This window comes from Coffea eugenioides, chromosome 8 (genome assembly GCF_003713205.1).
Source record: "Coffea eugenioides isolate CCC68of chromosome 8, Ceug_1.0, whole genome shotgun sequence".
NCBI lineage: Eukaryota > Viridiplantae > Streptophyta > Magnoliopsida > Gentianales > Rubiaceae > Coffea > Coffea eugenioides.
In genome coordinates, this window is record NC_040042.1 from 43,337,829 (window position 1) to 43,352,783 (window position 14,955).

Consider the following 14,955-nt stretch of genomic DNA (forward strand, 5'->3'; position numbering starts at 1 on the left):
TGCCATCATGATTGAAACCAGCCACTTTATTGATATTAAATAAATTAGCTTCAAATTCAGATATACGATCTTAGCCAAAAATGCCGAGAAAGGTACTTATTAATGCTGCGACATATAGATACTGCAGTTACAGTTTTCAGCTTAATACATGGTCCAAACTCCAAAGCTTTAACTTGGAGTTTGAAATCAATTGGTATGAATAAAGGTGAGAAAACAGGTTAGGCAGAGAGTAGAAGAAAAAAAAAAATTCTGGGACCATAAGTTACTCGTGTGTGTGTGTTAATGATGCTCTATTCACCCAAGAAATTCGACTTCCTTTTCTTTATTCGGATGAAGATCCAACATGTGATTCAAGGTCTCGTTTTAAAAGGGACAAAAACATAGGAAAAACAGTAGTGAGAGGTCGAACAAATTGACATTTATTTTTACAGCAAATTCATAAAAGTGTCTAAAAAAGTATTTCGGCGTGTGTCAATGAGCACCGAAAATCAAGAAATGCGTAGCTAAAAATGTAAATGTATTTCTTCAAAGTAAAAATGAATGATCGGCTCTTGCAGCAAGGGATGATTGGTTTTCATTTCGTAACATCTAATGATTCAATCAAATGGTTCAACAAATGTCAATCAAATGGTTACGCCAATTCATTGATCAGGCCCAAGTCTCTTCTCATGCATGTGTTTTTTGACCCCAAGTCGCTCAAAGAGATTTTTACAAATCGTCCATCAATAATAGTTCTCACATCAACACTGAGATTTCGAACACATGATCTTTTGTGAAAAGGTGACCCGTCCTTATCAACTCAACCAAACTGTGTCGATAGCTGCATTTTTCTCTTGCAGTTTTACCATGGATATTTAAAGGGCAAATAATCTTTCTTTCTCCACAATCCCCGTACCCCGTTGATGAAGGGCAAATTAATATCCCCATTCAGCGCCAGAGTCACATTCTGATCTTCTCCTTTACTTTTTACGTGAAATGGCCGCCCCGAATTTACTCATGAGCAGTAGAATATTATCGTCATTTCTGGCCCGTAATTAATCTCCTTTATCTTGAATAAACCAGTTGGTTGGATTGGGAATTTATTGCAGAATTTCTATCCCGAGTACAAATCCTGAAATTTGATTGCGGATAGAATTTAATTGTTTCACATAATTTAAACCATTTCTCCTACTCCTCACTCGGCAATTTATGCCTTTGGTTGGAGCCTAGAGGCGACACCAACTTTGAGTTTGCGGCATCAAAGCCGCGAGTCCCTGTCCCAGTTCTTCATTGTCAGACCTACATATGTATGTATTTTGTGTGTTTGTCTAGACCAAGACCCACCTCGTACAGATACCAAACCTATCTCGTGGTACTTTAAAATTCTGGATCAAAGATTAGGAACTTTTAACTACTCCTTGCCGCAAACGACGATGGATCGAGCATTTCGGTTTTCCAAAGGTGTAAATGTTTTATTTATTACACTTCTTGAATATAGGTGCCCTGTTGAATAGATAAGAGTTAAAGCATCGTTTGTTCGAATTCCACTCTCGATACGAGGATTATGTTGACGGATATTCTATACGCATCCGTGTAAGTTATTTTCGGGGCATATTGCGAATCTGTGATAGTAACTGAAATCAAAACCACCCAAACGTCGTCAAATTTCATACAACAAGAACGTCTACACAGTTGTACTTTATTAAGTAGTTTTACAAAGTATGAAATCACACGATGATGTTTTCAACATTAAGCAAGGGCAATGGGATTACTATATTAATATTGTCGACGTACTTATTCATTTAATCTCATATTAAAAAAAAAAAAAAAAAAAGGGGGCACGGGATCTTTGCAGGACAAGGAAACAAATATCGTGAAGCTTTCCGAAAGTAACAATTTTAAGTTTCGAATTTTCACCAGCGCATATTGCAATCTGAGAATTTCCAACTTGAGTTTCTCTCTTGTCTACCTTTTTTATGGTTATGTTACTAAAATAAACAGCAATCCCTCTAGATTGTATGAAGAAACCTATTTGCAAAATCAAAGGATCATGTCATAGATTTTGTAAAATTTGTAAAGAAATCCGGTATGTGCATAATATCTAAACTACCTAGTCTGTGGACTTTGAATCTTGGTCCCCGCACAAACCAATGGGCAGTTCGATTTAGCAATTTTCATCATCATTGATGACTGATGACCATACTAGTAGTTTCCCACGGAAATTCTTAGTTGCTTGTGAATTTTAGCCTGCAAATAATCCTGAAGTTGTTGAATGACCCTCTTGCTGAATTGATTTGTTCACTTTCGTGTGTATAACTATACAATATATAAAGTATCATACGATAGGTAAAGTCTATGCACAATTGATTCAAATAACATTTTAGGTAATTAAATTTCTCAGTTGGGGTATTTTGACTTTGCTGCCATAAGAATTAGTGACTATTGCGCTTCTTATATCATCATTACTGATACAAGGTTTTAAATTCTAAACTCAAAAAAATCGCAAAATAAGACATGCCGGTTATGATTAATAGACTTTAAATTAACTAATTAGTCTTCATCCAATTTGGGCATTCACAGTTTAATTTGCTAATTTGGGCTTCCCAAGGAATCAATAGCTTTCCTATGCGTCTAATGAATCGATTCGGATGGTCCAAAATGGATTACAAAGTATATGGGTTAACTAGAGACCTAAAATGGGTTGAACCCTTGTCTTCCGTCAAATTGTCATTATATATGGCTGCCTTCAGTAACCTTCTCTGATGGAGTTTCTACTCCTATCGGCTCCCCCTCCCCCTAGATTAGGTTATAAGAATGTTACCGCTGCGAAAAAAAAAACCCTAAAATGGAACGTTTAAAACTAAAAGAACATGAAAGAAAATGAAAAATTAGCCAAGGGCCGTTTGGTAATAAAAATGCTGCTGGTCAACTTCAGTCGTGCCACTCAGTCAAAATTTGGAAAGTGCGGAAAAGAACAATCAAACAAACGCTGAGGTGGACCTTCATGTTCAACATCCACAAATCATTTCTTTCTTTTTTTTTACATCCACAAATCATATCTCTGAAAAATCTCTAATTTGGATTCACATGATGCATCAAAAAATCTAGTTCAAAAAAAAAAAAAAAAGATTCCTTCAATTATATTCCGAAAGCGTGAGGTAAAAAATTCCCATGCTTTAAGTCCTAAGCCATCTAAAACCAAATCCTTAGCCAAATAAAACCAAGTCTACCGAGTAAATAAAACTAATTTTGTAAAAAGAAAAACTAAGTACTTCTGCTAAAACTAAACTAAACCAAGTAATTAGACTTAGCTCCATAATCCACTCAGAATTTTGTGAACAAAAGCTTGACATCTTCTCCATAAATCTTTTCAACCTTTCCCATAGAGCTGTAGTAATTCTAATTCCCCACAGGTAAAGTGAACTCAACAAAACTTCTAACTCATTTTGGAATAATCTCAACGCTGTCATCAACTCTTTCTTGATTTCTACTAAGAAGTCGCCTCATCAATTATCGTCACCTCTTTCTGAGCAATCAAGGCACGCCACAAATTCAGGCTTAATCTTTGATATATTTTGTCAGCCGCAATCCGATTTTCTTCACTTCTGGGAAACCCGTTTATGAGAAACTTCTTGGTTTGGCGTTCCTCTTAAATCTTAATAAACTATGGCACTTACGTAACCAAAGCATAATAACAGTACTGTAAAAAGGAGTTTCCAGATAAGGTTTAGAATTTTGTTCCGCACAAATAATTAAATAATTAATTAGGGCGGGAGAGCTTATTGATAGACGACAGCAAAAAGGTGCAAACACCTGTCGTTAAATTTCTCATATATATATATATATATATATAGCGAATCTTGCATCAAACTAAATTGCGCGAAAATCGTTCAAAAAGTTGCTTGCATTTTGTCAAATAAATCTTTTAGTCATTCACTTTTAAAATGTTGATTTTATGTTCTTTACAAATTCAAATTAGCAAAACTTATTCTCAACCTAAGTTTCCGTGAAATCACACCACCACTTGCATGCAGTCACACGAAAAGGTTTGCTTCTACTTTTTTTTTTTTAATGAAAAATGAATATGGATTGAATCCTACCTCACTTATTTAGGGGAAAAAATGAATATAGATCGGGTCAGATTCTACATTTTTAGGGATAAAAATATACATGAATCGAGTCTTTAAAAAAAATTACAAATGAGATCTAACATTTTTTCCTAAAAAAGGATCATATATGGGTTATGTGATAAATTTAGGATAAAATGTGGTCGAAAATTTAGATTGGAATCAAAGTTTACTAATTAAATTTGTAATAGACGTAAAATTATTATTTTAAAAACAAATAATAAAAAAATTGTTTGACAAAATGTGATGGACGTTCTGAATGATTTTTCTTTAAATTGTCTAAACATGTCTATGTAACTTGCTTGGACCTACACAAATTAAAAAGAAAAAAAAAACAGAAAGAAACAAACATCTAGACCTCACGAGGTCCATGCTTTTAGATTGGATTCAATTACGCCACCTAATATTCTGCTGTGATAAGAATAGGATTTGGTTGGTTCTTTCTTCAACTTTATTGAAAATGAAGTAAATAAACTATTTAGGTTGAAGTTTCAATGAAAGCCGTTCATATTTGACCAACCAAATTAAATTCTTTGTGCTTCAAAGTTCAAGCTATCCAGAGATAATTAATGTCATAGGTTTGGTGAGATATAGAAAATTTAACAGTATGGCAACTTGTCATAGGTATGTATACTAGTTGAGCTACGATGTGCTACGCATAGCAAGTGCTCACTGAAAAGTATTCAATGTACCAATTAATTAAGTAATATATTCGTGATAGTTGTACTCATATTTTTTGGAAAAAATAACAAAATGTATAAATGTTTTCATAATTTAGAGATGACAACGTAATTGGTGTTTAATAATAAAAAGAAAAATCTGCATATTTTTTTCACGAAAAACATTATTGTTTTTTGTCACCTTTTAGTAGTATAAAAGAAAATGTGCATGGTTGTTTAAAAAAATATACCAATTTTGTTAAACTCTCAAGAAGTATTTATTTTAAACTCTTTATTTTTTTATAGCATAGAAACCATTCAATTATATATGAAAATTAGTTTTTATTTCTGTTAGTTTGGAATAGTATAGTCCTTTTATTTTTTTATTTTTTTGCATGAGGTTGCACTATTGAATTATATTGTGAAGAAAACAAATAATTAGAGGACTGAAAGCTCATTGTCTGGAGATTTTCTTGACTCACCTTGCGGACATCATATGATAAAAATCTCTTTAATTTTCATCTCAAATAAGCTTGCCACCCATATATCTAAAAACCAGGGACAATATCTAAAAAATAATGGTCAAAGGTTTTAAATTCTAGCAAAGTACATCACAAAGTTAACAATACCACGGTAACTAAGAGGAGAACAATTGATAAATTCAAATCCAACAGCTCAAAATTGACAATAAAAAAGTATTCATTTAATAAAACAAAATAAAAATAAAAGAGTTTTGTTTCTCTTATACGTTTTTTTTTCAGAGCCATAGTATAAGTTTTGGTAGAATTTTTTTCCTCTAAATCCCAAACAAATAGAAAAACCTAAAACACAAATTCAAACTCATGATATAGTTATATTTACTTTCTAAATAAATAAGCCTGCATTTACACTTAAGTTTGTAGGCATTTTTTTTATTTTAATACTATAAAACAGATTGTCTACATTTTATATGTGTAGAACGATAATGACTCTAGTGCTACACATTACTGACATTCATATGTCTAAACCCATCTTTCCCTATATTCGAATACACTTGAATTTTCTTAGTAGCAGGGTGGTTGAGTGAGTTATAGTCCCACATCGGGGAGGGGGTTGGGGTTTGTTGGGTAGATAAGTCTCCTGGGGCTGCTCCAAGAGTTGCCGGCTTTTGGAGTATGCTCTGGGGATTAGGTTTGTTTAGTCAGTAAAAGTCAATTGACTTCTTGACAAAAAAGAATACACTTGAATTTTCACGTGAATTTCAATATTCTATTCAACAACTGGAGGGGGGGAAAAAGGAGCCATCATAACTACAGTACGAAGGACAGTAATTTTCCTTGCCCCAATCAAATACGGATGGGGAACAGCTAAACTCATTCTTGCTGATACATGAAATTTCCTTCTCATTTTCTGGTTGCTCATGTGACCCTTATATAATTTCTTTGCAGAAATAAAGTACTGGTCAGAATTCCAAGCTTGATGTTGTCTGTGGATATCCACAGAGAGAAATTTTATGGAGGCATAATCGATTCAGGATCAATAGATAAACTCTACGTAGATACATAAGAACTTAGCTTGCTAATTCACAAAGTTAAGTGAAGTCCATTTGGCATGTTAAATGAAATCAAGTGTCAATTGATTCGAGACCAACTACCTAGTAATTGTTTGGGATTGACATAAAATTTTTTCCAAGCATGATCTTATAGTGCCAGTTTCCTTTTACATCCTTGCTTTTGGGAAGCTTGGATACTTCTACAAAAAGATCTGTGCGTGAGTTTAAAAAAAAAAAAAAAAAAAAGGGAGCAGTCCAGTGAGGTAACAACACATGCCAGGTTTGGTCTAATAATAATAATATTCCCACTAGTACACTAAACGATAAATGCCCGCAAATGTAGACAAATTGTAATTTATCCAAATCCCATAAAATTACGATAAAATACAACAATAGAAATACCGTATTTTCTTAACATTACAGTAAAAAAACCGTCCCCAGCTAAAGCAAAAACCATAAATTTTAATAATAATAATAATCGAGAATTATAAGGAAAATTTAAATACAATGCCAAATTTGGCCTTGGTAGGTTGTCGTTGAGAATTGAGATTTGAGACTAGAAAGCAGAGAGACTTTCCTCTGGTGCGCGAAATCGAGAGTTTGTCTTCTCTATTATTCACGTACACCCTGTTTCTCTCTCTCTCATCGTTATTTTTTTTTATTTCTCTCTTTCTCTCTCTTTCTGTGTATACTTATATTTAGGGGACTTGTATAGTTTTATGTCTAATGTGCATCGGCAAGGGATTTTGCAGCTCGATCTGTAAGTTGTTTTAATCAATTTTTTTTGCACGAATTTTCGGTTGAATTTTTTCATCTGATGCATTGAATTACAGCAGAAATTTGGGGTGAATTTGAAAGCCCTAGATCTTACTTGATTCGCAGTTTGATTGGATCGAGTAGGGCGATTTTGGTTTGACGAAGTGGGTTTTGTAATTGGATCTGGAAAAATTACTAGCTAGAATTTGATAGGGTTTTAATTTTGGTAGCGGTGAATTTCTTTTTATTGTTTTAGTGAGAAGTATTCTCTACGGTTTGAGTTGATGGCTTCGAATCCTCCATTCCAAGTGGAGGATCAGACTGATGAGGATTTCTTTGATAAGTTGGTGAATGATGATGACGATGACGTTGATCTTAAGGTCACTGCCACGTCATCGTTGGCTTCCACGGCCTCAGGGCCTGTTTTCACAGATGGGGAGGAGTCTGACGAGGTTAAGGGCTTTGCGAATTTGAGTCTAAATGAGGCAGATGATAGTGATAAGAATGATAAAAAGATGGGAATAGATGATTTGGGTGGGAAATTAGAGAGTGAGCCGAATGGCGTGGTTAATGAAGTTGTTGAGATTGATGCTAAAGGGGAGGGTGTAGTGGAGGAGAGTAATGGTGTTTTGGAATCATCGAGTTCATTTGAGTTTGCAGGTGTAGTTGAGGAAAATAATGAAAATGTAGGTACTGAGGTTTTGTCTGATGCGACCACCTCTAGTAAGAGTGGCGGATCTGGAGCTTTGGGTGTGAAGGAGGTGCAATGGAGTGCCTTTAATACCAAACAGGCTCAGAATGATAGTAATGGGTTTGGATCCTACTCAGATTTTTTCACCGAGTTGGGAGAGAATGCTGGCGATTCAAGTGCCAATATGGTGAACAGTTTTGATAATGAGATAAAGGGTATATCTGCCAATGAAAAACATGAATCTGCATATTTGGATAGCTCAAATTATGGGGATTTTCAAGATAGTTATAATTATGGTACAGCTGCACATAAAAGTATAGAGGGGCAGGATCTAAATAGCAGTCAATACTGGGAAAACCAATATCCTGGGTGGAAGTTTGATCCAACTACTGGTCAGTGGTATCAGGTGGATGGCTACAATGCGGGTGTAAATATGCAGGGAACTGCAGACTCTAACCCAGCTGGTGATTGGACTGCTTTTGATGGAAAGACTGAGGTTTCTTACTTGCAGAACACTGCTCAGTCTGTTGCTGGAACGGTAGCTGAGAGTGGTACGACTGAGAGCGTCACCAACTGGAATCAAACATCATATCTCAATGATGCTACTGGGGCTGAATCAAATTGGAATCAGGTGTCTCACGTGAGCAGTACGGGTGGAACTACATCAGAGTGGAATCAAGGATCACAAGTAAAAAACGAGTACCCATCACATATGGTGTTTGATCCTCAATACCCTGGTTGGTACTATGATACAAATGCCCAAGAGTGGCGATTGTTGGATGCATATGTTTCATCTTCTCAATCAACTACTGGAGCTCAAGATCAGCATAAGCAGAATGTGTCTATGACAGATACTCTCTCTCAGTACGACGATCAGAAGACATTTGATACATATAAACAGAATGTCTCTATGACAGATACTTTCTCTCAGTATGACAATCAGAAGACATTTGATACATATAAGCAAAACCTGAATTATACTTCAGAAGGATTTGCTGCCCAAAGCCAAGATTACAACTGGGCTGGATCATTTGGTCATTTCAACCATCAAAATTCAAATATGTGGCAGCATGGAACTGCTGTTAATCCTGAATCCAGTACAGGTTATGGGCAAAACCAACAATTGAAGAACCATTATGGCGCAAATGTTTTGGGAAACAACCGTGTTAATCAACAGAACTCTAGCAATTATGGGGGAACAATTCCTTATCATGAGAGAGGAAGTCAAAGTCAGAAAGAGTTTTCAGCAGTTGGTGGCTCAAAAAACTTTGGTCATGCGCCTAATTTTAGTCAGCAATTTTATCAGCCAAGTATTGAGCAAAGTGAACAGAAGCATGTCTCTGATGAGTATTTTGCCAATCAGAATTCAGTTAATTTCCCCCAGCAACAGTTTAACGGTACCCATCAATTCTCTTATGCTCCGACCGCTGGAAGGTCATCTGCTGGCCGTCCTCCACATGCATTGGTTACTTTTGGTTTTGGCGGGAAACTTATTGTGACAAAAGGAACTGATTCTATTGGAGGCTCATCTTATGGAAGCCAGGTTAGCTGCATAAAAGTTTTTTTTTTGAATTCCTGTTGATTGATGATGCTTTCTCTGATACCAAAGTTTTTTGTGTATTCTCTTTAAAGAATCCTGTAGGAAGCTCCATATCCATTCTTAACTTGATGGAAGTAGTAAATGAGAAAGATGGTGCTTCAGTCCATGGATTTGGTGTTTCTGATTACTTTCGTTCTCTCTGTCAACACTCCATCTCTGGTCCACTTCATGGTGGGGGTGGTGGTATCAAGGAGTTAAACAAATGGATTGATGAGAGAGTTGGGATCTCTGATGCATCTGATTTGGACTCCAAAAAAGGGGAAGCTTTGAGGCTGCTTCTGTCTTTGCTAAAGATTGCCTGTCAGCATTATGGAAAACTACGTTCTCCTTTTGGTGCCGATACATTGTCAAAGGTAAAACTTGATTTTGATTTGTTACAAAGTATTTAATATTGATTGAATTTGTGGGAAAAGAATCATTACATTTCGATGTCTGTTGACTATAATATTTCATGAAATGTGGTTGGTGGACTACTGCTAGTTTTGTTTCAATTGCTTTTTGTGGTGAAACTTCTTTGGACCGAGCAGAAACCTGTGTTTTCGGTTTCTCTGAACTGTTTAATGAATAAAATCCTGAGTTGGAGTTGTCAAAATAATGGATAATAATTTGTGATAAGATTGAGGAAAAAAGTCTGAATTTAGATGTTTATTGAATGTCTCAAAAGGGGCAGGGGTTGAAAAAGATAAAGTATCTACTTTCAAAAGTCAAAGATGCTATTACATCCTGGTCTGGTGGTAAAGGGTGAATGTTGGAAGAATAGGGGTACTTGGCTTTGAGTTATCTGCAAAGAATATGATATTGGGCGCCATTTTGTGACTGTTTTAGGTTTTATCAGTTAGGCAACTAGTTCATGGTAAGCACAATGTACTTGGACGGTGGGAAGCCACCATGTTTTTTCCTCTCAAAGTCATTGCTTATTCAATTCTTTCCTCCTACCCCCAACTTTCAGTGGCTTTATTTCCTTGCTTACAGTTTTGAAGCCAATCAGGTTGATTTTCCTGGAAGTATGAGTTTTCTGTTTTAGTTTTAGTTTTTTTTTTCTCCCTCCTTTGATCTCCGATATTTTGGGGTATGCCTTCTCTTTCATTGCTGGTGATTGTAGGACTTATAGCTGCCTTTGGTTTCAATTTGGGCCACCTCATCCCTTTACGTCATGCTCTAGAGCCTCTTTAATAATGCTCATGTTGTTTTTCAAGAAACACAGTTTGGGCATATTCAGCTGCTGTCTTTGAAAATATTTCAATCCCTTTTTTTGATGTTATTAACTTATCTTCGCTAATCTCGGAGATTATGCATAGGACATATCTTTATCTGTTGTGTTTCAGAAGTTTATGTGAAGGTTTCTTCAATGGAAAACAATCATATTGTCTTTTACCTGTACCAAACAGTATTGATGACCATGGAATGTTCTCGTCTTTTCTTTCTGGATTTTTATTGTGTGGGTGATGGTTGGTTGTGATTCAGTGCACCGATTAGATGTTAAAACTTAAAATGAGAATCCTTGAGATTGACAAGTGCAAGGCAACTATTTGTTGGCTCCTTTAGCTCTAGCTGATTAATCTCCTGGGAGCCTTGTGGGGATTGCTGTTTCTCTTATAGTTAATAAAGTTGTCTATGAGAATTGGTCCTGTGCCTTTTTGCTACATTAGTGTCATCTTGAGATTTACGTGGCTTCTCTGGCTCTTTTGGCTTTTGAAATTAACAGGAGAATGATACTCCAGAAGCAGCAGTTGCAAACCTTTTTGCATCTGCCAAAAAGCTCGGTGCTCAATTCAGTAATTATGGTGCGATTGCCCATTGCTTGCAAAATTTGCCTTCCGAAGGGCAAATGCGGGTATGTGTGTGGTACCTTGTGGTTGTGATTATTACTTATCCAAAGCACTTATAGATCACAATATTTGTTTAGGCCACTGCTTCTGAGGTTCAAAGTCTCTTGGTTTCTGGGAGAAAAAAAGAGGCCCTGCATTGTGCGCAAGAGGGTCAGTTATGGGGTCCAGCCCTTATTCTTGCTGCACAGCTTGGAGATCAGGTTTTGTCACTTGGACACTGTCTACCATATGAGATATTTCAGATTGGTTCTTCGCTATCTATATTCTTTGCAGTTTATGCTGTCTGAGATTTGTTCTTCTCTGTGTATATTATTTGCAGTTTTATGCTGAGACAGTGAAGCAAATGGCACTTCGGCAATTAGTGGCTGGCTCACCTTTGCGGACCTTGTGCCTGCTAATTGCTGGACAACCAGCAGCTGTTTTTTCCACAGATGACTCAGCTTATAGCAGCATGCCTGGTGCTGTAAATATAGCTCAACAACCTGCACAGGTATCGGATTTATGAATGTGAAGTTTTGATTTTTCTCTTGGGACTAAAAGCTCATTCTGTTTTTGCAATTAAATATAATGGAAATACTGATACCTGATGGTCTTAGTATCTTGCGATTCTATCTTAGATCTATGTTATTTGAGTATTCTGACTTGAAGTATTCTTACTCCATAGATTCCTGATTTTTCTGTTTTGGCATTTTTAGTTTGCTGCTAAGGGCATGTTGGACGACTGGGAAGAGAACTTAGCTGTTATAACTGCCAATAGGACAAAAGATGATGAACTTGTGCTTATTCATCTTGGAGATTCTCTGTGGAAGGAAAAGAGTGATGTATGTATGACCAGCTTGTTTCTCCGTGTGGCTTCTATTTCTTTATTATTATTATTTTTTTAAATTTGTATCAATGTTACTGAGCTTGGTTTTTCATCTTGTGGATGACAAATGACTCAGGTTGTTGCTGCACACATATGTTATTTAGTTGCTGAAACAAGCTTCGAGCCATACTCAGAAAAGGCTAGGCTGTGTCTTGTTGGTGCAGACCATTTGAAATATCCCCGAACATATGCTAGTCCAGAGGCTATTCAGGTGCGACTAAGCTGTCTAATGAATATGAAATGCGCAGCTTGATATATAACTTCTTTGAATCAGGTACCTAATACCAATTGATTGTGTTTTATTTGACTGACTTTTTGCATCTGGACAGAGGACAGAGATATATGAGTACTCAAAGGTACTTGGAAACTCTCAGTTTATCCTTGACCCTTTTCAACCATATAAGCTCGCATATGCACACATGTTGGCTGAAGTTGGGAGGATATCAGATGCGTTAAAGTATGGAAGAAAGCTTTGAATTTTAAGTAATAGTTTTGATTCATTACTTCTAGTCTTCTTAAGAAGAATAAATTTTAATCCAGGTACTGTCAAGCAGTTTTAAAATCACTCAAAACTAGTCGTGCTCCTGAGGTAGAGACATTGAGACAATTGGCGTCATCTCTCGAGGAACGTATAAGAAGTTACCAACAGGTACCTATCCATCCATGGGTCTTCATCTTATAGATATATTATAGTTACTAATGTTGAACTCTTAAATCTAGGGAGGGTTTTCCACAAACTTGGCCACAACAAAATTGGTGGGAAAATTGCTCAACCTCTTCGATTCTACTGCCCATCGCGTTGTGGGGGGTATGCCGCCTCCTGTTCCTCATGCACCAGGTGGCAGTATGCAAAGTCCGGAGTACAATCAACAGATTGGACCTAGAGTCTCTACAAGTCAATCAACAATGGCAATTTCTTCATTGATCCCTTCAGGATCAATGGAGCCCACAAGTGAATGGGCAAGTGATAGTAATAGGAGGACAATGCATAACAGAAGTGTTTCAGAGCCTGACTTTGGAAGAAGTCCCAGACAGGTTTGTTGGCTGACTTCTGTGTACATTCTAAAGAGTTGGAATTTAAATTTTAGGTGCTTAATTGGTTTTGACAAAAATATTGCTTCTGGAGATAAAAATGCATAAGATCTTGCTAAATCATACAGGATCAGGTTGATTCGTCAAAGGGAAGGAGTTTGTCCAATGGACAAGGTGAAACAGCAGGTGGAGTTACATCCCGGTTCAGTCGTTTTGGTTTTGGTTCGCAGCTTCTTCAGAAGACTGTAGGTTTAGTCTTAAGACCGCGACAAGGCCGCCAAGTATGTTGTTCATGATATTCTGTTTCGTAAAGTTCTTTTGATTTTCTCTGTGATGGGGAAAATTTTCACTTGATTTTTTGCATATAAATTGTTCTCTATGTCCTTTGTTAATTGTTTAGGCGAAGCTGGGTGATACAAATAAATTTTATTACGATGAAAAACTTAAGAGATGGGTAGAGGAAGGTGCTGAACCTCCGCCAGAGGAAACTGCCCTGCCTCCCCCGCCAACTGCAGCTTTTCAGAATGGGACATCTGACTACAACCTCAAGACTGCACTAAAAAGTGAAGGTTCGCTTGGCAATGGAAGCCCAGAATTCAAAAGCCCAACTTTGGACCAAGGTCCAGGAATTCCACCGCTTCCACCCACCTCCAATCAATTCTCTGCACGTGCTCGGATGGGTGTTCGGTCAAGGTAACTGAAGTCTAGAATTTGGTAAACAAGCAAAAATAATTCTGAGGCTGGAAGCCTGGAAAACCATCTTCTCGGTCTCGCTTCAGCTAAGCATTCAATTTGATTTTATTTTTGTTGTGGTCCCTTTGGCAGGTATGTCGACACCTTCAACAAGGGTGGTGGGAACCAAACAAATTTGTTCCAATCCCCTTCTATTTCTTCCACTAGACCTGCTGCCAGTGCCAATGCAAAGTTCTTTGTTCCCACACCAGTATCCTCCGTTGAGGATACATTTGACAACAGTTCTGAGAACACTCAAGATACTACAATTAGTAATGAGATACCATCAAGCTCGGCTGTAAATGATACATTCCATTCCCCTGCACCATCATCCTCCATGAATATGCAGAGATTTGGAAGCATGGGCAGCATCTCTACCAAAGTGAGAAGTGCCAATGGATCCTTCTCAGCTCCTTCACGGCGCACAGCATCATGGAGTGGAAGTTTGGAAGGAAACTCCAGTCCTCCTCAGAGGGCTGCAGTGAAACCTCTAGGAGAGGTATTAGGCATGCCGCCATCGTCATTTATGCCGAGCGGTTCCTTGATGCACTCATCAGCAAGTGGTGGCAGTTTTGGGGATGAGCTTCATGAAGTCGAACTCTGATGCAACAAGGATGTACATAATGCGTTTTGCTGCTTCAGCCACTACGTCGCACAGCCTTGCTGAAAATGTTTTCCCGAATGGCAGTGAGCTATATTGAAAGCCCATACGGAGAATCAAATAATTTTCTTTTTCCTCGCAGTTCATACTGAAAACCCTCGAAAAGCTCCTCGTTGTATGTCAAAAAGCATTTGGGTATGTCAGCTGTTTACCATAGTTTAGACATAGGTTATATTATCTCGTGGAATCTGGTATCTTAGGAGCTGGTGTTCTTATAAAATTTCAAAGAAATTGCAAGAGCACACCACTGTACAGTCATTTGTTCATTTATTCAAGAGCCCCTTGAAGAAGCAAGAAGTGAACTTCTCAAGGGAAAAGGATAGTGTATTAAGTTGACAATAAGGTGCTTTCTTGTTAGTCAATTATAGGGTCTCAGATCAGAAATTCAAGCGGCTCAACAACTAGGTGGTTTGAGGTGTACTTGGCATATACTTCTACTGATTTTGCTTAAGATCCTGGGGTGAGAATACCAGCCCGCACGTCTCTAATTGTT

General features: G+C 37.2%; 1 protein-coding gene across 1 annotated transcript; it reads left to right on the forward strand.

Annotated features, from left to right (window-relative positions):
- The first annotated feature begins 6,842 nt into the window (after nt 1–6,842).
- Nucleotides 6,843–14,824, forward strand: LOC113779222 (protein transport protein SEC16B homolog). The gene is made up of 13 exons (XM_027324748.1): nt 6,843–9,286; nt 9,376–9,696; nt 11,049–11,177; nt 11,250–11,372; nt 11,492–11,662; nt 11,868–11,993; nt 12,114–12,248; nt 12,367–12,494; nt 12,578–12,686; nt 12,758–13,072; nt 13,198–13,350; nt 13,470–13,762; nt 13,895–14,824. The coding sequence occupies exons 1-13, from the start codon at nt 7,337–7,339 to the stop codon at nt 14,403–14,405; spliced, it is 4,464 nt and encodes a 1,487-aa protein (XP_027180549.1). The 5' UTR covers nt 6,843–7,336; the 3' UTR covers nt 14,406–14,824.
- Nucleotides 14,825–14,955: the final 131 nt, after the last annotated feature.

Bases quoted from the DNA above. Each gene is read 5' to 3' on its own strand.
- LOC113779222 (XM_027324748.1), top strand. From the start codon at position 7,337: ATGGCTTCGAATCCTCCATTCCAAGTGGAGGATCAGACTGATGAGGAT. The intron at 11,663-11,867 runs GTATCGGATTTA...TGGCATTTTTAG, and splicing joins TAGCTCAACAACCTGCACAG to TTTGCTGCTAAGGGCATGTT. The intron at 13,073-13,197 runs GTTTGTTGGCTG...TAAATCATACAG, and splicing joins TTGGAAGAAGTCCCAGACAG to GATCAGGTTGATTCGTCAAA.